Consider the following 22988-nt stretch of genomic DNA (forward strand, 5'->3'; position numbering starts at 1 on the left):
CGGGTGTAACAAGGTGTGCATCTTCGTTATCCTACCTCAACGTATGCACTGACACGGGTATAGCCATCCTTCTCCGTTCCAATGCCGCATTGTTCCGAGGCCTAGGTAGCGTTCATCTGCACGATGCTTAATATAGTTAACTTATGATGTTTTCTATGTACGGTTCCAGTCGCCTTGGTTTAAATCTACTGTAGCTTTGGATGCGCCGAGTGCGAACAAACCCGTGGTTTTCGAGCTCAACGTCTTTGAGTCGCTGAGGCTAGACACCTAAAATCGTGGGACTAGCAATACGTACGTGGTCCCTTGGATCATTTTATTATCTATGGCTTCTGATTCTGATTCTGACCCCCGACGTTGCCTAGGCCTTATGTCTTGATGACCTCGCGAGACGCCGATGTATTCCAAAATTTACCTTGGGCACACTTCTGCCTCGGGCCTGACTCGGATTCAAAGGGGGTTCGGTTGCCGAAGGCGCCAATAAGTATACGACCGGATGATGCCGACTCCGAACGGCGAAGTCACCGCGACAACCGGGAATCAAATCGACTTTAAGAACCGGAGAGTACATATTTATGGGAAGTTCAAGCGAAGGAGCGCTCTAATCTTCCGACATGTCTCTTTCCGCCTTCATTGTTTGAAGCCGTTGTTCTCAAGACGGCTTGCGTCGTTAATGGGGTACACCTTAAGATGGGCTGCGAAGCGTTTACACCACCTACTGCTTCTACCAGGAACGACGGAAATGTCCTGATTTTTCTACACGCAACCGGCGCACGTTACATGCACATAACTGGTCTCCGTTGACGTCTTGCCTGACACGTGTTTTAGACAAGGAACATTGGGAACCTATTATCGCCAACGTATTCAGTGCCACACAAGAGTTAAAGAATGCTGGGCATTTGATTCACTCAGCCATGGGCGAATCGGCGCTCTTGAATGCCAAGGAGATCGCCGGCTTCTCTCCCTGTAAGGCCTGCTTACATCAATGAAGGTCAATATGATGGAAAGCTCGGACCCCTTAGCGATTTCGGACTGGGCCCGTGGAGTCGCAGAATTTGTGGAGAATCGCCTGCGGGGCGAGCGTATTGTCGTAATCGGACACTCCGCCGGAGCTTCAGCTGCGTACGTGTTTTCTACACCTATTTTTTAACTCTTCATAGATGCTCTTTCTAGCATGTTTTCCACCAAGTGTTACTCTTCTAGTACGTCACCGTACGAGAGTATCATATTGGTCGAACCGCCCATGATCGATCGGCATATATTCCAAGCGAATATAAAGGACCGTGAGCGCCAGACTGCGATGTTAACGAAGGCTATAGCTGCACAGCGTAGCATCTGGGATAACCGGAAAGCAGCATTTGAATACTTCGTGAAGCGCGCGCCATGGAAGACATGGGATATTCGAATTGTGGTTATTCACGTTGTTAGTGCATTCCTTCAAGTTGTCCATCTTGATCTTTGTTTACCTATCACTAGAATCACGGTCTTCGCCCGCTGGACCCTGAACATCCGTTGGATTCAGTCACCACGAAATGTGACAAACGCCACGAATCGGGTGGTTTCATTGATTTCGAACCGACCTTCGATGCTACTGAGCAGATCGAAAAAGTCTGCGCAACGATCCCAATCCATATCATCTACGGCAAAAAGGACAGCCTCGTGTACGTTATAGGACACTGACATTGATTTATTCAACTCTGAGCATCGGAATTCAGTCCACAATATTCGCAAGACAGCCTTTCTGATTTATCTAAAGGCCGAAAGCCAGCCTCTGTTTCAAGGATTTCTTCGGGAGGACATCTCGTGAGCATTCTAAATCATCTTACCATTTACCATTTCTTCACACCTTCCCCAGGTGGTCCAAGAAGACCCTGACGCTGTATCAGCCCAAATTCTAAACATTCTCAATCGGCCGAATCGTGACGGTGTTATCCCTAGGCTTTAGCCTTAGCCAGGACGACGGTGCTTCGTAGGTTCAGGGATTAGTATGTTGAAAGTTAAGAGGATGACTATGGTTGGTTTTCCAGGAAGCATTGAGGGGGAAGATTAGAATATCAATCTACAAACATATCCCTTGTGTGCAAGATGTAACCACTATTTATAGACCACCTCCAAGATAAAGCAATTCCGACTTCTTCGCAACGGCCTCTACCCACAGCCTTTGTCAACAAGTGTCGTTCTTGTCATAAACTTGGCGTCATGCTGCATCCAGTAAGGACTGCGGTAGCTTTCTTCTTAGGAGCATGACAACCAGAATTATTCCTCTTCTTTCCATCAATAGATGGAGAGGGTATCGGAAGAGGAGGTCATTTTAATGAAGTGCCTAATGACCAACTTTAGTATTCTGAGGTACATTTAGAAGGCGCATTTTAGTCAAAAAAACCGGCCCGTGATTGAGGTAGGTCATGCTAGCGTCTAACAAGTGAAAGTTAAGTTGAGAAAGAAAGACTGCAGTACCCAAGATTCTTGGAGAGACGTCGCTGTCGATCTCTCTTGAGCCAGGTAGTTCTTTAGAATTAGGACAGAACATACCCATGATCTGCCAAAGTCACTATCACCTGCAACATCGTAATCTGTGCCCTTCGCGGTTCCCGCCCATCTTGTATATCCCATCGGACCTATCCACTGGTCAGTTGCGTGAAAGGAGTGCATTCCAGAGCTGGGGTAAAAAAGCATGGGGCCGTAATTGAGATATAGACCGCCCTCATACGGAGTCATCTGTGGACCTGTCGACAATGGCAGTTTACCAAGTGCTTTCAGATGTTGGGGTCTGCAAAGCATGACGGGATGAAAAGGCGACTTTAAATTCGAAGAAAGTGTCTGGGAGATGACAAGCAAGACTACCGTCGTCGTTATTCTAACCATTTGGCGGGAAAAAAAACATTCCAGAGACAAAAATGGATGTGAGATCATGAAGACCATGATCTACGTACGTGAGGATAGTGCTGCTCAGGCTCGTATGCATCCACAAAAATAGTATCGACTTCCGGTAGAAAATCAGAAGGAAAAGCTTCCTGCCCAGATTTCTGTGAACGAAAATTTGTTTCCTCTGGTTAACAATGGCCTGAATCTGTAAGTTCATACACGGAAAGAAAGGAAGGCAAACACGATCCGGTAAGAAAATAGGAAACCCGGGCCGATATCTGTGAATCGTTTTCTCTTGGCACGTGTCAAAGTTCCAGGTTCTCTTTAGTCTTTCACAGGTCCACGAACGCTGCTATAGCCTGATCGATAAAAGCGAGTAGCCCTATTTCCAGATGATTTTGAACCCAAGATAGCTGAAAAAGCGGTCCTGATGCTACCAACTCGTGTCAAATTGGTACGAACTTAGCTTCATTGCCCTTGAAGCCCAACTCTAGGACCACGTCATATTGTGGTACCTAGTGACTTCGCGCCAGGTGCGATGGCTACAACTCCTTATCATCTTTTTTTGGAGAATACAGGTAAAATATCTGCGAGCCAGTGAAAAACATAATTGACTACGTTGACAGAGTTCTTTTGGAATCGGAATACCTTTCCCCCTGTGCATCTGCTCATTCTAGCGAGTACAGGTTTTTGAGCCGGTTGTTCCTACTGGAACGATATGGTTTGCTTACCGTTGGCTACAACTCCTATGACATGTTTCGATAAAGAACGGTGGCCAATATCCAAAGGGTGGCCACACGGTGGTGAGATGCTCTACCTTCCTCCAGTCCTAGTATGAATACTGGTTTTTGAGGCTTCGCTTTCAACGGGGTTAATCCACAGGCGACGAAAGTCTGTAAATCCCGAGAATGCCGTTTGTCCGCACAGCAACTCCACTGGTTAAAGCTTCTCCCTCTATGCCCGACTTCCGCTTCAACTGTCTTGCGAGAGGAGCTCTAGCTGTACTGCGCTTCTGGGGTCTGTGGCCAGTCCTCAGTTAGCAACGGTGACCAAGTATTCCGATCCCCACCGAGGACGACGGTGCATTGTGCAACACGTAGTCCAGCCAGTTCGATGGTTGATCGAGGATTTGCATTTCTATCGGCCGACGAAACCGTTGCTCTCTCTCCGCCTACTCTGGGTCCTTCTGCTATTGAGATTTGTTGGCGATTTTCAAACGATTTGCTTCACCTCTACATCTACGGCTATGACTGCTAACGAACCCGAAAGGTCCATTGGCGGTGCCTTTAATTTCCAGTATTGTAAGCCAGACTCAACAGTAGGCAAGCGGTACCCCAATGGAGTTGTCTTCCTAGCACCGTAGGGGTGAAGGAACGACGATTCTTACGGGTCCTTTCCCCCGATATATTTGCGCTAAATACGCCACATCTCTTACAGACAGGGTTACTCTTTATTGAGCTACATTCTGAGCGACACATGGAACGGCGCAAGCCGAGACGGGTTTTTGTTGCCTTAACAGCCAACAGCTTCCGACCTCCGGCAAATGCTGTTCCTCAGCGGGGCTCTATCCACATTGGTTTTCATCTTAGAAGATTTTGTGTATTCTTACCGGTCACCTTCGAAGAAATCTCTCGGTTACGATCTTGGAATGTCTGGATCTCCCTGGTCTTCCTCTTCTAGGAGTATATCGGATATTACATTATACCCCACGGTCCAGGATAATATGACTAGGACACCGAGGAGTATGTATAACGAATATCTATGAATTCACATGTAATTTTGCAGGGACATATGTCGAGATCCGCCTGACCATCCCCAGCCTCATGCATTCAGTCCCGATTCTTTCTAAGGAACGAGATGCTACCTTATTATTGGCCTTTATTTTGAGGCGAGATTGGTGGAGCTCCTTCTGGTATTCGCCGCTTGCTCTAGTACTCTTTGGTGGTGAAACATCCGTGTTCCTGACTACCTGCCCGTTTTTGACGTTTGAACATCGAATGTTGTGGAGTATTGCTCGCAGAGCACCTTTCAGTAAGTCTGACGAGGTATCGATGTTGCATTGCGTCTTTCTCTATCGAAAAGTTTAAGTTAATGAACCCAGCCTTCCTGATGTATTCATTTGCGGACTCGGGATCGTCCATCGATCAAACTTCGGGCAACATGCTAGCACGACTTTTGGACTTCATGAATTGTCACGTCATCGCCTATAGGGCCATACGAATAATAGAGCAGGTGGTTTTGTCCTATGTTAGATTGTAAGTACCGTATTGAGCTGCTAGTCGAAGTACTTCGGTTCTCGTGATGATCTACTATCGTTATAGACGCTTGCAATCTCCTTCTTTTCTTTTAATTGTCCCTACAGTACGACTGAATGATTTCTTTCGAAGACTATGCTAAGCTCAAGGAAGCGTGGTGCACATGATCGGCTTCGCGGCTATTACCTTGTTTAGAAACTTTTTTTTCCTAAATCAAGGGGGCCCACATATCCTCGGGTCTTTTACAGTCCACATTGTTGGACGTCGATCCCAGCCGATTTCCTAGCCTTTCCTGGCCCGCCAGCGACAAAGCGACATACCAGGGCCCAATCGCGTCGACATTCGCCAATGGCATCAACTGAATTTTCGAATTCACGCGTGGTGTCATTCAGACTCCGCATTGCGCAATCCTTGGGCGGAGTGAATACCTAATGTCGCAATTACTGGGCCTCAAAAATACTCTTGAAAATGGCTTGCCCGTTCACTTGTCGCTACCGACTTTCCTTTTCTACGTTTCTGTCCAATTGACTCTTCTTTTTACGTGAGAAGTCTGTACGTCACGTTTTATTCATTCAGAGCATACCGGAGCTAACTATAACGCTGTGATTTTTTAGCGCCGAGTTCAGAGACACAGCAGCTTTAGAAACGCCTTCCCCGAGGTCAAATCAGCATCATGACCAGCACCGCTAAACGACTCGGTAAACGTATCATCGGATATCCGGAGGAGATTGTCCCAGTTGTCTCTTCGAAAGACTATGTACTCCAGTACACCAAGAACCCCGGTAAAAGGGTATGTGTATACATCTCTCTGATGCTGAATCGTACTCATTTATTTGATTATAGGTGGTGGATTACTTTGTCAGTTTGTTCCCTATATTTGGATGGATCACTAGATACAGTGAGTTTCACGGTGCCCTTTGACAGAAACAAGCGACTGAACGGATCCCAGATCTTGGATGGCTTACTGGTGACGTTATCGCTGGTCTTACTGTTGGGATGGTTATTGTTCCTCAGAGCATGTCCTACGCTCAGGTGAGTAGCGTTTTGATCCTCCAGAAAATGCGTCTGATGGATCATAGATTGCGACCCTCGATCCCGAATATGGACTATATTCTTCTTTTGTTGGTGTATTGATTTACTGCGTATGTCCTGTTTTACCATGACCTGAACCTAACTTGCTAATATTTGCCATCTAGTTCTTTGCAACTTCAAAAGACGTGTCCATTGGTCCAGTCGCTGTCATGTCCTTGACCGTGTCCGAGATCATCAAGTATATCGATGAAAAACATCCCAATCAATGGGGAGGTCCTCAGATAGCCACCACTGTCGCGTTTATTGCCGGTTTTATTGTCTTGGGCATCGGACTCCTGCGGCTTGGGTGGATAGTCGACTTCATTCCTGCACCGGCCGTCAGCGGGTTCATGACCGGTTCTGCGATTAATATTATCGCTGGTCAAGTCCCTGGTTTAATGGGTATCACCGGTTTCGAGTACGCATCCTGATTCTCTGATTCATCATCGAAGCTAACCTCAAATTCTAGTACGCGCGCGGCCACTTACAAAGTTATCATAAATACCTTGAAGGGACTGCCGAACACGAAGCTCGATGCCGCCTGGGGACTGACTGGATTGGTCACATTATACTCCATCCGTATCGTATGCGATCAGCTCACAAAGCGTTTCCCTCGCAGAGGTCGACTCTTCTTCTTTATCTCCGTTTTCAGGAATGCCTTCGTTATCCTTATTCTGACGATCGCTGCATGGCTATACACAAGACACCGACGTAATGCGAAGGGAAGCTACCCGATCAAAATCTTAAAGACTGTCCCTAGTGGTCTTAGACACGTCGGGCAGCCCGACATCGACCCAGACCTAGTTTCTGCTTTGGCTGCCAAGCTTCCTGTTGCAGTTATCATTCTATTACTGGAGCACATCGCCATTGCTAAATGTAAGTCCCACCATACGTAATCCAAAGATATCGTGCCTAACAATATTCTTGAAGCCTTCGGACGCGTGAACGGTTACAAAATTAACCCGAATCAAGAGCTTATCGCCATAGGAGTTACGAACACTGTGGGCTCGTGCTTTGGCGCGTACCCCGCTACTGGCTCGTTTTCTCGCTCTGCTTTGAAATCGAAGTCAGGCGTGAGAACCCCTGCTGCCGGTATCATCACTGCAATTGTCGTGATTGTGGCATTGTACGGCCTGACACCTGCGTTCTACTGGATTCCCACTGCTGGTCTCTCTGCCGTGATTATCCATGCAGTGGCTGATCTGGTGGCATCTCCTCAGCAGGTATGTTCGCTCCTTACTCATCATAGTGCTGTGCTTATTCTGTTATTAGGTTTATTCTTACTGGCGCGTGTCTCCCTTGGAGTTCGTAATATGGTTCGCGGCCGTTCTTGTGACAATCTTCTCATCCATCGAAAATGGCATATATGTGTCCATCTGCACTTCTCTTGCGCTTCTCCTCATACGCCTCGCTCATCCTCGTGGTTACTTCCTTGGCAAGGTTACCCTGAACGATGGCGGTTCAGATCTCAAGCACCACCGAGAAGTATTTGCTCCCCTGACCAAGGACGGCGTCACCAATGCAGACGTTCAAGTCACTCCGCCTCCTCCAGGTGTCGTTGTTTATCGGTTCGAAGAGAGTTTCCTCTACCCCAATAGCGCGCAGTTGAACTCGACTCTCGTGGACTATGTGAAGGAGAACACGAGAAGAGGCAAGGACATGAGCACGGTGAAGCTGAGCGACCGTGCATGGAACGATCCTGGACCTAAACGAGGCGATCACGGTGCTGCTGCCGAAGCCAACGCGAATCTTCCATTACTACGGGCCGTCGTTCTCGATTTCTCTGTGATGTGTGTTTCCAATCCCAAGTCTCATTTTTACGTATTGATCTCTCTTCCACAGCTCGCAAATTGATACCACTGCTGTCCAAGCACTAATCGATACCCGGAATGAAATAGAACGATGGACCGACCACCCTGTAGAGGTACGTCTTTTCTGATGCTCTCTAGTGAAATCTTGACCTTACAAGCTATTTAGTTCCACTTTGCCACTATTCTTTCTCCTTGGATCCGCCGGGCACTAATCGCAGGTGGCTTCGGTGTAGGCCAGCGAGTCCCCCAAGAAATCGCGGCCGTTGTTCCCTATCGAGACGGTGCCGGGGCACCATCAGAACAACGCGAAGGAGACGTCGAGACGGCGGACTGGAAGCACGATAGAGACCCAAGTCCTTCAATCAGCCAGGATGATTCTGCCCTACAAACTCCCTTCTTCCACTTTGATCTTGCATCTGCAGTTCATGCTGCAGAGAACGGACCCATAAAATCATGATAGCTTCTATTATTATTGTAACACTAATGCATGCATATTTACTCACAATTTTATTCTACTTGTTGAATCCTGCGCGTGTGTGAGCGGCGGTTCCGGTCCGGACTCCGGTGAATCTCAATTGCATTCACGGCGCACGCTTCATCCAGCTACCGCAATGCTCAATCTCTTCTGCTGACCGAGTCGTCCTTTTGAACCTAATGGATACGAAAAAATGTACGACAAAAAGTATTTTGCATTTCGAGGCCTCTCGATGGACCAGCAAATGGTGTTTTGGGATTCATGTCGGGTGTCACTTCTCTCCTGTAGTTATCATCTCTATAAACCAGCTTCTGAGCCCTGTCACAAATATATATCCGTCTCTACACTCCCGAGCTTCTCTGGACCTGTCCAATATCCCTACGCATATCGTGAAGCTGATGCGCTCAGAGTCGCCATGCGACCCCATTATATATGGGTGCTTGTAATAGGGTGCGTCTTATATACATATTTTATGCGCGTCGTATACCCACACGAAGGCCATAGTATTCTATGCTCAGGACGGTGAAGCAGGCCAAGTCGGTAATTGTGTGATAGCCATCGAAAATACTGTATAGTGGCACGGTTACGCAGGAACATTGATAAAATGCGTCGACGCAGTCTCGACCATTACACTCTCACATTGACCCATGAATGTCACGCAGATAAAATTCCGAGTCAGGACTTATGGCTAGTTGGACGTCTATATAATTTAAGCTTACCAGCTGGACAAATTCTAGTTTGAGTGCGTTCGACTAGGATAACGATAGTACACCAGGTGGAAGTTGCTCAGAGAAGCTATTTGTTGTATATCGTATTATGTACCGAATTACAATCCAGCCCTTTAGATCACCACCTCGAGATCCCAAGCCGAGTAACTTACTCTCGAAACAACCTCCACCATTTCAGTCCTCTTCTCAACGATGGCGAAGCGATATGCTCCACTACGGAAATTAGTGTTTGGCCGAGAGCTAGTCTCCAAACCGCTCTGCATTGTGAGGTCAGTTTTATGACTGTTACTGCAGTCAGGGAGGGACTAACCACCAGGACTTGACTCAAGACTTCGCTGAGGATCCGAACACAGGTTCCAGCAGTGATGGAGTGTTGGAATTATTGCAGTGGGAGGCTTGCAGTAGGTATAATACTGAATTGTTAGCTACTAGAGCTCCTAATGAGCTCCTTATATACTACGAAAAGTATCTAGAATATTCTACCAAAAGTACTAAATATATCTAAGTATCGTGACAAATGAATAAGCCGAAGCTTCGGGAATCTTCTAGCATGAGCTTGAAGTTGCAAATCTCAACACGGAGAACCTATTCATACCCTTGGAATTACTGGACAAAATTATGAGATCTTGTGCGGTCTCGTGAGGTCGCACAAGATCTCGTGGGGCCGCGTGCGATCTCACACCAAAAAAATTCGGTCGGCACAGCCATTTGGTAGCTCACCTACCATAAAAAGACAGCGATAAGGTACAGTCAGCAAATCATGTCACAGTGGTCACAACGGCCAGACTGGACAATCTCATTACTTTCCCAGCAGGGTGCTATGAAAATCTTCGACATTGGTAAAAGAAAATAACATATAATTAAATTGAATTTATTTTTATTCCTCTGAGGTCTTGCAAGATCTTGCACTGCTGCCCAATGCCCCCTAGCATGCAGAGCGAATCTCAGCCACTCCCACTGTCCGCTCTCTTTCGTAATTCTCAAACAGCCCATTGACATCCCAAACCTGCACCACAGGCCAATCCTGCTAACACACAATCAGCAGCTGGTCCCACAGCAGTATCCACCAGCATCCAAGCCCCCATCCCACGACGCAATCTGGTAGCCACTACATCACCTCTTTGCAGGCTCACCACCGCCGGTCTGCTTCAGGAAAACACCCCAAGGCCCAATACTCAGGCGGTCACTCTTCCCCAACCTTTCGTCAGACCAGAAACGTCCGTCGCTGGCCTGCTATCCCATGGCTTCAACTCGAACACATTCCTTGGAACGCTTCCCATGTCATCGAGAAACACTGCCTTCATTGGATCCAACACGACAGGGCGTAAGAAAGCATCTGCCATGCGAATGGCATGGGGACATGGCGAAGCACCTACATGTCACGTCCTCATCTATCCCTTTCTCAGTCCGGAGCATCGTCAACAAGCCATCAAGGATGCAGATCCTAGTGTTCAAACCGGATACCCACTCCCCCAGTCTGACATATACCATCTTGAGCATGTCGACGTCACACCATTTCGGGAGCACATGCAAAAGCTTGATCTTTGCATCACCTTCTACACCAATGCTAACAACAATTACAGGATGATTCACAATAAACTTCTCACGCATAATGCAATGGCTGGGAAGCCCCAGATTCTCGGCCTCAAGACTGATGACCTGGCTAATCTCAGCTTTCAAAACATGGGCTGGTGTTTCCTACAGCTCATGTCCCACAAAGGGGATCCGTCTCTTCTCGTCGTCAACAAGAAAATTAATGAGGGTCAGGCCACAATTGACCATTTCATCTGCCATGGAAGCCTGGAGTCCAAGTTTCTGCCCAAACATGGCAAAAATCATTCAGCTGTGCTCGGTCAGTTTACCCTGGTGATTGGTACGTCTGACCACACAACTACCTGACTGCAGGCGATATTAACTTGCAGGAAAATATTTCCAGCTCTGACCCGAGGCCCCATCTGCCACAATCTCCGAAACAGGAACTTGTATGTGGGCGATTTTGGACTGCAAGGAATGCCTGACGTGGTAAGAGGAGGAATGCATGCCTGCTTCTCAGAGCGTGCAATGCACAATCTCTTGTTCGTCATGCGACAGTGGGGCAGCAGTTTCGATGAGAACTCCTTGCCCTCCCTACGTGCATGCAGAGGCTTGCCACCCAATCATCTTGCCCCTGAGCTGATGATTACAGCGGGAATCCCTCGTTGTCCCCAACTTACCGATGACGCCACTTCACTGGCGGAAGAACCACAGGTATGTGACCCTGTCACAATTAGAGTGTGATGTGACTGACCTGATGGTGACCCAGCCGAACACACAGTCCAACAAGCGGCCCGCTTCTTCCAGGTCACCGCCACCCGATCGACTTGGCATGCGCCCCCTTTCACCGATTGACTCGTCCAGCCAACTGCCCCCGCTGCCATTGCCCCCCCCTTATTATGCCGGAGAAATTTGGCCACAACCTCGTGATGCAGAGCGGGTGCAAAGTCAACCCATATACACCTCCTGCCTGTCAGAGACCATGATCTCCCTCCTCCCCGACACAATGTGCCTGAAGGGACCGAATGTCGAATCTCTCGCCGATGCAGTGCTCGAACTCTGTAGATTTTATGCAACGAATGCATGGGACAAGGACAACGAGATGTTTCTGCAGAAGATAGAGGGCCCTCTAGCACCCCAATTTCCTTCCTCCGACATCCTTTGTGAAAATTGGGATGAGCTGGCAAAATTTGGGAGCATGAAGATGATCATACTCCAGAGCCGGAGCCATGGCGACGGTATCAATAAAATGGTCCTCAGGGAGGCATTGAAGAAGGCTCTTGAAAATACCAATCTATACACTTCCTTGCCGAACAACTCCAATTACTTCACAGCTACCTTTCGCATGAGAGATTGCACCGCGATGGAAACTTGTCTGTGGAGAGCACAGGGTCTCCTGCTTGCTCTCTGCACTGTTACCTTCCGCATGCCACCGCTGCCGGTGTCTCCGTTTCTCTTTCTCGCATTGTTGACTCCACGAGGAGGATTGGCAAAAGTCTTGGATCTTCTAACAGGACCCGTCGTCAAGGCATTGGATCCTGCTACCGAAGATTTCATGCAACCTTGGCTCGGTTGTAAACTTACAGACCCTCTGACCTTGGAACCACCTCATCGACATGAAAGAGATCAGAGGTATCTGTGGGTTTCACATTTCTGTGATCCTCATTTGACCATAAGTCCAACACGCTACACCACACTACACAATCACCCATGAAATATCCTCTCCCCAGCCTTACGATGTCGGTTTCAAGAAACCCGACCCGGAAAAGTCACAACTCCAAAATAGGTTGGTGCTGAAGCTCATTCTATTGTCCCATCCGATGGCAGACCAGAGCAATGGATTTAATGCCATGCGGGAGGGATTTTCTTACAATTTCGGTCATGACAAATATATTGGAGGCCTGGTAAGTTCTGCAGCTGTCTTTGTGCCAGTAACATCAGTGAACAGAGATTATCATAGCCTTCGCTATTCCGCCGAGAGCTACCCCAACTGGAGAATCTCTTGTTGTATCTTCACAGGATGTATGATCGCAGCATCCACTCAGCTCAGGACCTTCTAGACCTTATCCAGTTTGACCATGGATGCGTCAGGACAGATGCCTTTTGCTCAACACCATGTGATTGGGGTTATGGGACACAGCCCAATGGCGGGCATCTCCCCCTTTATGAATGCGTCACCCGAGCCATCACTGATAAATTGCGGAAATACTTTGAACAAGACTTGGACCGCTGCGGGCCACGCTTCCTGGTGATGGCGACCAGTCTGCCATATATGCCTGCAGCACCCGAGGAGAAGATCAAGGTGCGTGCATCATGCTTATTTTAGGTTCGCAGATATGTGATTGTCCTCTGCCCAGTGGTTCTTGTAGTTTGTCTTGCATGCCCCAGATGAATTCCAACCGCCTTCTCAAGTATTTCGCATGAGCACTTGCTTCAATATCATCAGGCTCAAGCTCGACATGAAATTATGCAGCCTTCTTGCTGGAGAGGCAACAGCACTCTTCCTCAATTTTGAGGCTTGCTTGGACTTCTGGTTGTTCGATGATGATCGAATCGTTATGCTCATTTAGTCATATTGCATTATATCATGTCACACAACCAGTCCATTGGTCATGTCACGTCATATTACATAACTGCTTTGGCAAAATATTGATCACGATATTCATAAATCCGAATGCTAGCATGCTGAACACAATCATTGGAAATGAAGGATGAGCCTAAGTATGTGGGCCTAGAACTTAGTATGGTGCCTCCCACTCTGTGACATCCTTGTAGTAGCCCCCAGCTGTCGAGAGGGGCATTGCACACTCAGGATAGTTCCCCTCCGTGGACATGTGTGTCAACACACGTGGCAAACAGGGTGCATGGCCAAAAGTTACGTAGAAACTGTTGCAGTAAAAAGAGGCAAGGTCTTGCTCCAAAGATGTCACCATTTCCTCCGTGTATCTGCTCTTGTCCAACAAGATGGATGCAGGACAACCTCTCCATTTGCTCATAACCCGATGCATGGAGCATAAGTACGGAGCCCAACGCATCCACCCGGGTTTGCCGATACCATGGTGAGCCTCCGATAGGTGTACCACCCAACAGCGATCATGGTGTCCGAGGGGAAAGCAGTGGCCTAAATGGACAAGATGCTTCCGTATAGCTGATTCTGTATTCACGTCCCTCAAATGCCTATCCAGAGACAAAAATTCCAGTCTGAACCCCAACTCGGCTAGCTCCCAGTGTATCTCGTGGACGTCTTCCCTGGAGACATCTCTGATGGGTGTGCCTCGCCATTTGCCTTCCACCAAGATTCCATGGGCCTCAACAGACATTTCTCCCAAACATCCCTCCAGGAATTTCAACGCTAGTTCCCTTCGATCGGTAATCTTCCCTCTGATCCTATCCCTCACGTCCGACTGGCCCACCCAGTCATAGGTGAGGATTGCTCTCCACATCTGGTGGCTCATTCTGGCAGAAGTGTACGAAGGCGTTTGCATGGCCAGCAGGCCCGGTCGGAGACGCAGCCAGGTACTGAGTGTGCTCATCCGCTTAGTCCCATCTGCTATGGTGGCAAATAGATCGGCCCGAGGAAAGGCGAATGGTGCTGCTGGGACATTTATATGTTCCTTGTTTGCGTCGACAGAACTAAGGCCCACTTTCCATGCCAGGCGGATGTCTGGTAAGAGCTCATGAGTAATTAGGGCAAAACTGTTGGGCTTCTGGGGCTTCAAGTTACCCTTGCGAGAACGGCTCACATGGTTGTCTATGTAGTCAGTCAGAGAGCCATGTCGCTTATAGTGGATATACACTCACATGGTAGGCAAACCTCCTGGGCGGGAGATGTCTGCACACTCCCATGCTCTGGTACCCAAGAAGCTTCTGAGCAAAGCTCTCCCGGACTCCACAACAACAGATTTGGTGCCCCGATGTTGCGACTGCAGCCTATTTACGCATGTAATTTTGCAATCTAGAGTGTTTTACACGCATACTGAGAAATAGTGAGCGAGTGGACTAAAACTACACGTCGACACTAATGCTACGCGGTGCAATGATATGGAATAAAACTTATGGCATAAGAAGCAACGGGATTCTAAACAGGACTTAGTCACAGCACTGTACCTGACGGGCATGCATGATGAGAAGGCCAAACCCTATACCCAATGCCTTAGGCTCTAACTTACAGGCACACTCGCGGGAGCTAGATAAAACCTTGAAGATTGCACTGGCACTGAGAACACTTAGCGCGCTCGCTAACTGTGACGCGCCGTACCTGAAAATCCGGGGAAATCCTTAAGCGAGCTGACAGATATCACCGGCACGAGCTTGGGCAATGGGCTTCGGCCGAAGTCTGCGAGCCCGCGTTCCATTGTTCTGAGTCCCATTGTTCGAAGACTCACTTGTTGCCGTGTCTACGAGAAGCCTCTGTGAATCCAAGAAAGAAGTCCTGAACGACATATGCCAGAACTGATAGTTCCATGCGCCTAGACCTGTCGGTCGCTAGAGAACGAGCCCACGGGTGTCAGGGGAGCACCTCTTGGCACGCGTTTAGCGAGCTCACTATAGAAATGAGACTAAAACTGGGAAGTCCGACTCGGATGCTCAGTAAAGCGGCGGTGGCAACGTGCTACGCATGTAGGAGTCTGGGTACTGCGCGACGTTTGTAATTCTAATTCCCCTGTAGTATAAGTAGACTGGTTACAGTAGGTAGAGGCTAGGTTTCGAGCCCCCGAGTTCCCGTGCACGTGTTGAAGGCGGTACTGTAACAAAGGATCAGTTTGTGACTTCGAGCTGTGCGTAGAATTAGCAAGCTCACTCAGAGAAATACGAGATACCCTTTTGATAAGACTTTTGAGAACTTAGTCAGAGTGAATACGAATCAGTGACGCTGTTTCTGTTCTGTTAAGTGTGTTAAGTCTGTTCGGAGAATGTGTTGAAGTGGAAATCTGAGATCTGTTCTGTTCTGTTCTGTTCTGTTCTGTTTCAGTCTGTTCCGTGTCAGTTCTGTTCGAAGTTCCGTTTCTGAATCTGTTTTCCGAGCACTTCTGAAGTGTTCTTGAGTCGAGATAACCTGCTGGAGTTAGTTGGAGAACCCCTACATACAGTTGTGTAGCGAGCGGGCTAAGTCAGTGCTTGCCTGTGGTGTTCTTTTAGCGAGCTCACTAAAGTTTCGGCGTGTATTGCCTCTGTTTCTGTTGGGATCAGTGTCCCTTGTGTATTATAACTCAAATCTGCCTTGAAGGTTGCGTCGCGCCAGTGAACGACCTTCCTGTAAAAAGTTCCTAGACTTAGGAAGTCATTAGAGAAAGCTTAGCTTCGCTAAGAGCACTGAGAATAAGAGAAACTCTTCGAGATATTGAAGTATAGTTGGATCGCATTAGAAATAATCGCTCCCCCTAGAACTTACGAGGGTGATTGTAGTTTGTGTAGTTGTGTGAGTGTGTGTGTGGGTTTTTGAGGTTCGCCTTTTAGCCCGCTCACTATTCCACAGGTGCCCACAGCCAGCCTCTTCATTTGGAGCCCACCGCGAGGGGGAGTTTCAACTGTGAATTAACCTTACTTCAAGTTTCATGGAGAATCTTTACACTTCGGTGTAACTAGCTACTAAGCTTATCGAAGATTTCCTTCTCAAGGAGCAAATCCGTTGGTCCTTCTAACCCAAGGACTGCCGACAACCGAGGTAACCCCTCACAGAGAAAACCATCGTCCCATAAACCAGGACAACCAGGACCTTCTCTAAGTCGGGACCCTGTAACTAGAGCACAGAAATCAGCGAGCGGACTAACTGTTCCACCCCTCTTCCCATTCCAGCCCGTGGAACAGGTACCCAAGAGAGGAAGAACCGGTCAAGCCGGCCCATCGCAGCGAGTGCCCTCAGCACGCGCAGAGAATATCCCTGCTCCAGTAACAGCTACTCGTCGTAGAGCTTGTAGTTCTAGTATTCCCGGACCTTACAGTACGATTAGAGCTCCACCGAGCTCGCACCAAAATCACAACCCGAATTTAATTATTCCCCCCTTTCGTACTGCAGTCACTATGGCTCAGTCTATGCCCGGCCCGAATGAAAAGGCCGCGCCCGTTTTTGATAGCTCGACAGATCCTGAAGAGCTTGAGAGATTCTTTGAACGCTTGGAAGATTTATTTTCCAAGTGTGCCGTTACCGATGATAAAGAAAAGAAGCGTTATTGTTACGGTTCATTCTTTTCTTTTTCTTTTCTTATGTATTCATGCTTATCCTTGGATGCGATTCCTATCGGACGCTCCCACAGTACTATTTTTAGCTTACCTCGCATGTATTTAAGTAGAGCCTCAGCTGGCCTAAACCCCAGCTTCGGCTAAGGTTTAATCTACCTAACATCGAACTCCATGTTTCGCGACTATCTAAGTTCGCTCCTAACTCCGTTCACATCGCCTTTGACCCCCGAGTGTATCGTCTACCGAAGTGCGAGTAGCGATCCTTGGTTGATCTAAGTCGATTCGAGTTAGTGGCTAACATTTAGCCGAAGCTCGACAAACCTTGCTCAGCGTCACTTCCGAGAAAGAGCGCTGCCCAAGTTCTTATCTTGCAATACCCTCTTGCTTGACCAGAGAGGTCATCGCCGCACGTTCGAGAGGACAACCTCGTGGTTGTTAGCGTGTTACGAGTGGACCAACGGAAAAGCCCTCATCTCAAAAAATTCATCCGATACACTTCCTTGTTGCAGTGGTTCTCTGTCGAGGATTCAGCCTACCCTACCAGTATTCTCATTATTTCTCGTTCGATGTTCCTACTTACTATATTTAGACTATACCTCCTTTCTCCCGATCCTTATAACTACGGCGTTTGCCCCTCTACGCACCTCAGCTGTTCACTACATCTTCGTGTGACTGACTGAGGTGCGTATATCATTCATATTATCATTCGCTACCTATTTCTTATGCTACACTCATCTAGCTGTTGTTATCTTAACAGGTAGCGTACTTAATACAGCTGTTCACTACATCTTCGTGTGACTGACTGAGCTGTTGTTATCTTAACAGGTTCTGGGCTCCCGTGCTCATCCCTCCTAGTCAACAACACACACGTACTACCAAACAGACTCAATAATCCGCACAGACTGTGCATACTGAACTCCATACACCCCCTATCATGACGACCTCCTCTCACCATATTCTCCCCATCAAACTCGACGACGACGAGAAATTCAATGGCAAGAACTGGGCAACCTTCAAAATGGTCATGATGACCGAAGGAAACACTCGAGGCCTCGTCAATTACTGGGAGAACAAGGTTGCAATCCCTGGCGCCACACTCGCACCATTACCAGCAACCCCCATCAATAGTCTTACCCCGAACTCACTGGAATACGCCCAACGCGAGAGCATTGCACTTGCCTCAATCATTCGCAATGTGAAGGACGTATTTGGCGTCGGAATCGACCCTCACAAACCATCCCACATGGCCTGGGAAGTACTCAAGACTGATTACGGCGCATACTCGGACCTAATCCGCAACCGTAGGGAAAAGACGTTGAAAGCCGTGAAATACCAAGACGGGGAAAAGGTCAGCGGCGATGGAGGGTATATTGAAAGGATGCGAAAGCTCCGAAAGGAGGCCAATGACGCTGGAGCAGGCATTGACGACAAAAGTTTCAAGACGACTCTGCTAGACTCATTCCCCGAGACTTGGGACCCCGTCGTCAGCACGCTCTATGCCGAGAACAACCTCATGGTCGTTATCGCACGTCTTATTGCCCACGGCGAACGAGTAGTCGGACGGAACTCCATTAGCAGCCCCTCATCTACACAGGAGTCCACCGTACAGGCACTCCAAGCATCGATCCAAGCGCTAACCCTACAAGTCCAAAGCTTATCCTCAAAGAAAGGCGCAGCACCTAGGTCCGACAAATCTCACACGGCCAACGAGAGTTGCAAAGGACTGGGTCATACCCTCGACGAGTGCTGGAAACTAGGGGGAGGGAGACAGGGTCAATATCCCCCCTGGTGGAAAGGGAAACGGGACGCACCCGTTCCTGGTTCCGCAAACCTAGCCACCGCGTCATCATCCGAGGTGGGCTCCGTATACACCAATGTCACCGCATTGAGCGCAATCATCGACAACGAAACCTTGAAGTCTATTGAAAGGGCACTGGAAGCAGAGAAGTCAACGATGATGGTCAATAATGCTAGTCAAGGGTTTGTAGACACCTCACTGTTGTACGGGGACTCTGGCGCGTCCACCCACTTCATCCAAAACAAAGACTGCTTTTTCCATTACATGCCGCTTGGTGAAACAACTGGAACTTCTTCGAAGGCTGGCGCCGCTCTGAAAATACAAGGTATCGGCACCGTAGCCTTGAAGTCAACAGTGGCAGGTATCCAGAACATATTTACCCTCAGCAAGGCCCTCCATTGCCCAGACGTCTCTGCCAACCTAATCTCAATTAGCAGACTGGACAAAGAAGGTTGGTTCGTCACCTTCGGAGGCAGCCAAGCAACCTTCGTAGACCAGAAAGGGACACCCCAGTTCACGGCGACGTTGGTAAACGACCTATACGCAATTAATGGGACGTTGATGTGCAGTGAGGAATATACTGCCCTCGCAGTGAGATCACTAGAGGCGGCCGTACCCATCGAAACGTGGCACATGCGGTTTGCACACCTTGGAGTTGACCGAATCACCGAGTTGGAAAAACGAACGCTTGTGGATGGTCTGAACATTGCGAAAACTGAACGTGCTGGGGGAAAGTGCGAGCCGTGCATTTTGGGAAACCAGAGAAGAAGGCCATTTGACGCTGACGTGGTGCCGGAGAAAGTGGTTTTAGCATGGGTGATGGTTGATATTTGGGGCCCAGCCCGCGTACAATCCATTGGGGGAGCGAAATATGCCCTCGTGTTCGCTGATGATGCGACGTCTCGGAGAACGCCTTACTACATCTCGGATCGAAGGGCCGAAACTACCATCAAGGCACTAAATCAGTTCACTGTTATGGCAGAAAGACAAACAGGGAAGAAGCTGAAGAAAATCCGGTGCGATAACGAGTTTCGCAATGACCTATGGAAGACGTGGGGCATAGAAAAGGGTGTGATCATTGAGTTCACAGCACCCTATTCGTCTGCAGCCAACGGGATGGCTGAACGGACGCTTGGTATCGTCTTTGGGACGGTCCGAATACTGCTCCTAGAAGCAAAGATGTCTGATGGGTGGTGGGCCGAGGCTTGCGACTATGCGATAAAGACTGGAAATCTGCTGCCATCATCAAGGCACCCAGGGAAGGTTCCAGAGGAGGAATGGACCGGTAAACGGCAAACTGTTAACCACCTCAGAGTTTGGGGATCAACGTGTTATGCAAAAATCCCTGCAGCGAAAGGCCACAGCAAGTTATCTCCGTGAGGACAGAAGGGACGGTTTGTTGGCTTGGCAGGGCATGGTTCATACAGGATTCTTCTGGATGACGTACCTGGGAATAAGGTTATCATCTCTCGTGATGTCATTTTCGAGGAGCTAAGTCCTACTCGTACCGTTTCTCTTCATGAGGGGGAGATTGCGTACGAAGACCTCATCGAACCACTCGCAGAAACGATCGAGAATCACTCACAGCCACCGATCGATCCTCCAAGCCCTGATCGCAATCAAGCCCAATTGCCAACTGCACCCATCCAAGCACCTCCAACTCAACCACATGTTAATCCACCGCCTGCAAAACGTCCGTCCCGCATACCAAAGCCCACTAGAGCCTTACTTGAATCGAAGGAGTATGCCCAATGTGAAGAAGAAGCCAAATGAAAGGGAAACGATTGGGCAAACGATAATACCATTCCACTACTCGCTGATGAAGACGACGTTGAAGACATTGTTGCCCTTAAAGCTTCGGAAATCAGTAATATCGTTGATAGACATGACATGTGGGTACCAGATGACTACAACCAAGCTATGACCAAGGCGAAGATCTGGAGGCCAGCTATGGATGCAGAGATTCGACGCATGGAAGAAAGAGATGTCTGGAGAGTTGTGCCGAGAGAACCATGGATGCAAGTGATTGATACTCGCTGGACATTCGATAAGAAACTCGATGGGGATACAGCTGAGCTCCTCAAACGACGCGCTAGACTCGTAGTCAAAGGATTCACGCAAATCAAAGGACTCCATTATTACGACTCATTCGCAGCAGTCGTCCGATACGAATCTTTACGGATGTTCTTTGCGGTTGTCGCTGCTCATGGTCTGGATTTTTGGCTTATAGACTTCGTCGGCACATATCTAAATGCAGAGCCACAAGGTGAAAACTACGTATCGTTGCCACAAGGATACGAGGATATAGTTACCAGGGACTATCCAAAGGGAGACTATGTCCTGCAGATGTTGAGAGCGATGTATGGGACTATGGACGCCGGGAATGCGTGGTTCCACGAACTCAACAACACCCTTACCGCGCAAGGCCATAAACAGTCACGAGCGGATCCATGTGTTCGCCTTCTCAAGAATGGTTCCGAATGGACGTACACATGTACATATACGGACGACGTTTCTGGCGCATCCACATCTATGGAGGAAGGCAAGCGTGTTCGGAAGGAAATTGGGAGTGTCTACGAGATTAAGGATTTGGGGAAGCATAACAGCGTTCTTGGAATGACCGTGGAGTTCGACGAAGAAACTGGTGCTATTTCGTTGCATCAAAAGAACTTGATACTGAAAACCCTAGAGAATTTTGGGATGTCAGACTGCAAGCCGAAAGCGACTCCGCTTCCAGTTGGAAGCCTGATGAATCTGGATACGCAACCCCAACCAATCCCTAATGCGGATAAGGAATTTATGGGGGACAAGGATTATCACGGGGTTCTCGGATCATTGAACCACATCGCCAACGGAACGAGACCTGATATTGCGTTCGCCACGAACTACCTTCAACGATACGCCTCGGATGCTCGTCCCATACATTGGAGCCGCGCTATGCATGTCCTCGCCTATCTAAAGGGAACGATCGAGTATAGAATCACCTACCATCGAGGGAACGCAGAAGATGATGGCCTAACTCCTGTTGGGTATGTGGATTCATCCCATGGCGATGATAGAACGTCGGGGAAGTCAACCATGGGGTATGTATTCACGATGGCAGGTGGTCCTGTCGCATGGAGCTCAAGGTCACAGAAACGAGTTGCGCTATCGACGTCTGAAGCAGAGTACGTCGCCACAGTCCACGGAGGTCGCCAATCGTTGTGGATGGGTTCGTTTTTGGACGAGATCGAACTGTCAAAGGATCGCCCGTATCGTCTGAACTGTGACAATAACTCGGCTATCAACCTGACGCAGAACACCAAAGGACACGGAAAATCCAAGCATTTTGCTATGGATTATCATTGGATTCGTGATAGCGTTCAGCTTGGCGAGCTGGATGTTCGTTACATCCCATCCGAGGACAATCTAGCCGACCTATTCACCAAGAGCGTTCCCAAGCCACGGGCAACCGAGTTACTGAAGAGGATGGGGATGACCAGGGTATAGAATCCTACGGGCGTAGGCTTCAGGGGGAGTGTCGAGGATTCAGCCTACCCTACCAGTATTCTCATTATTTCTCGTTCGATGTTCCTACTTACTATATTTAGACTATACCTCCTTTCTCCCGATCCTTATAACTACGGCGTTTGCCCCTCTACGCACCTCAGCTGTTCACTACATCTTCGTGTGACTGACTGAGGTGCGTATATCATTCATATTATCATTCGCTACCTATTTCTTACGCTACACTCATCTAGCTGTTGTTATCTTAACAGGTAGCGTACTTAATACAGCTGTTCACTACATCTTCGTGTGACTGACTGAGCTGTTGTTATCTTAACATTCTCTGGGTTCTCCCCTTTGACCTACTGCTCCAAGCCGTTGTTATCGCGTGGGTTTTACCACCACTTATCAACGATCCCATCTTTGCAGTTCTAGTAACTGTTCTCCTTACCTTGGCTCTCATCCGAGTCTGTATCGCTGCACCGATCCTAGCAGGACTGCTAATCGCTCTCTACGGCGTATACGTCCCACTCGTCTGAGACACCACGAACGTATTCCAATTATCCCTAAAGTCAGCTTCACTGCTAGCAGTAATTCTGTTGGCATTGACTGACCCTTCATTTGACGACGAAACCCTGTTGATGACCGGCTCGAACTACGAGACCGACCTCAACCTGGTTATCGCGACCCTCGCAGCTCTCGCTATCATCGCCCTGACCGTCGTATGGTCAATCCTTACCGCAGGCTATCCAAGAAAATAAGCCCCCGAACGGATGCCCTTATCCGACG

At 48.5% G+C, this 22988-nt stretch overlaps 5 protein-coding genes across 5 annotated transcripts; 4 read left to right on the forward strand and 1 right to left on the reverse strand.

Moving 5' to 3' along the window:
* The first annotated feature begins 1095 nt into the window (after nucleotides 1-1095).
* On the forward strand, nucleotides 1096-2221 carry EV420DRAFT_1601581 (uncharacterized protein). The gene is made up of 5 exons (XM_060475013.1): nucleotides 1096-1420; nucleotides 1474-1658; nucleotides 1713-1800; nucleotides 1853-2154; nucleotides 2202-2221. Exons 1-4 carry the CDS (start codon nucleotides 1172-1174, stop codon nucleotides 1940-1942), a joined length of 612 nt encoding a protein of 203 aa, XP_060321481.1. The 5' UTR covers nucleotides 1096-1171; the 3' UTR covers nucleotides 1943-2154; nucleotides 2202-2221.
* Nucleotides 2222-4173: 1952 nt separating this feature from the next.
* Nucleotides 4174-4698, forward strand: EV420DRAFT_1601587 (uncharacterized protein). Its single transcript, XM_060475014.1, has one exon. The coding sequence runs from the start codon at nucleotides 4406-4408 to the stop codon at nucleotides 4625-4627; it is 222 nt and encodes a 73-aa protein (XP_060321482.1). The 5' UTR covers nucleotides 4174-4405; the 3' UTR covers nucleotides 4628-4698.
* A 919-nt stretch (nucleotides 4699-5617) lies between these two features.
* Nucleotides 5618-8562, forward strand: EV420DRAFT_563375 (sulfate transporter family-domain-containing protein). The gene is made up of 11 exons (XM_060482599.1): nucleotides 5618-5669; nucleotides 5732-5907; nucleotides 5961-6015; nucleotides 6067-6149; nucleotides 6197-6259; nucleotides 6314-6606; nucleotides 6658-7064; nucleotides 7119-7411; nucleotides 7461-7978; nucleotides 8031-8112; nucleotides 8166-8562. Exons 2-11 carry the CDS (start codon nucleotides 5791-5793, stop codon nucleotides 8454-8456), a joined length of 2202 nt encoding a protein of 733 aa, XP_060321483.1. The 5' UTR covers nucleotides 5618-5669; nucleotides 5732-5790; the 3' UTR covers nucleotides 8457-8562.
* Nucleotides 8563-9962: 1400 nt separating this feature from the next.
* Nucleotides 9963-13305, forward strand: EV420DRAFT_1654915 (uncharacterized protein; the record flags this gene model as incomplete). The annotated part of the gene is made up of 7 exons (XM_060478824.1): nucleotides 9963-10041; nucleotides 10245-11075; nucleotides 11139-11449; nucleotides 11505-12309; nucleotides 12413-12639; nucleotides 12696-13037; nucleotides 13105-13305. The coding sequence occupies 7 exons, from the start codon at nucleotides 9963-9965 to the stop codon at nucleotides 13303-13305; spliced, it is 2796 nt and encodes a 931-aa protein (XP_060321484.1).
* A 168-nt stretch (nucleotides 13306-13473) lies between these two features.
* EV420DRAFT_1654916 (uncharacterized protein) lies at nucleotides 13474-15090 on the reverse strand (the record flags this gene model as incomplete). Its single annotated transcript, XM_060478825.1, has 3 exons — nucleotides 13474-14486; nucleotides 14537-14665; nucleotides 14994-15090. The coding sequence occupies 3 exons, from the start codon at nucleotides 15088-15090 to the stop codon at nucleotides 13474-13476; spliced, it is 1239 nt and encodes a 412-aa protein (XP_060321485.1).
* Between the last annotated feature and the right edge of the window lie 7898 nt (nucleotides 15091-22988).

This window comes from Desarmillaria tabescens, assembly GCF_030435595.1.
Source record: "Desarmillaria tabescens strain CCBAS 213 chromosome Unknown EV420scaffold_246, whole genome shotgun sequence".
Taxonomy (NCBI): domain Eukaryota; kingdom Fungi; phylum Basidiomycota; class Agaricomycetes; order Agaricales; family Physalacriaceae; genus Desarmillaria; species Desarmillaria tabescens.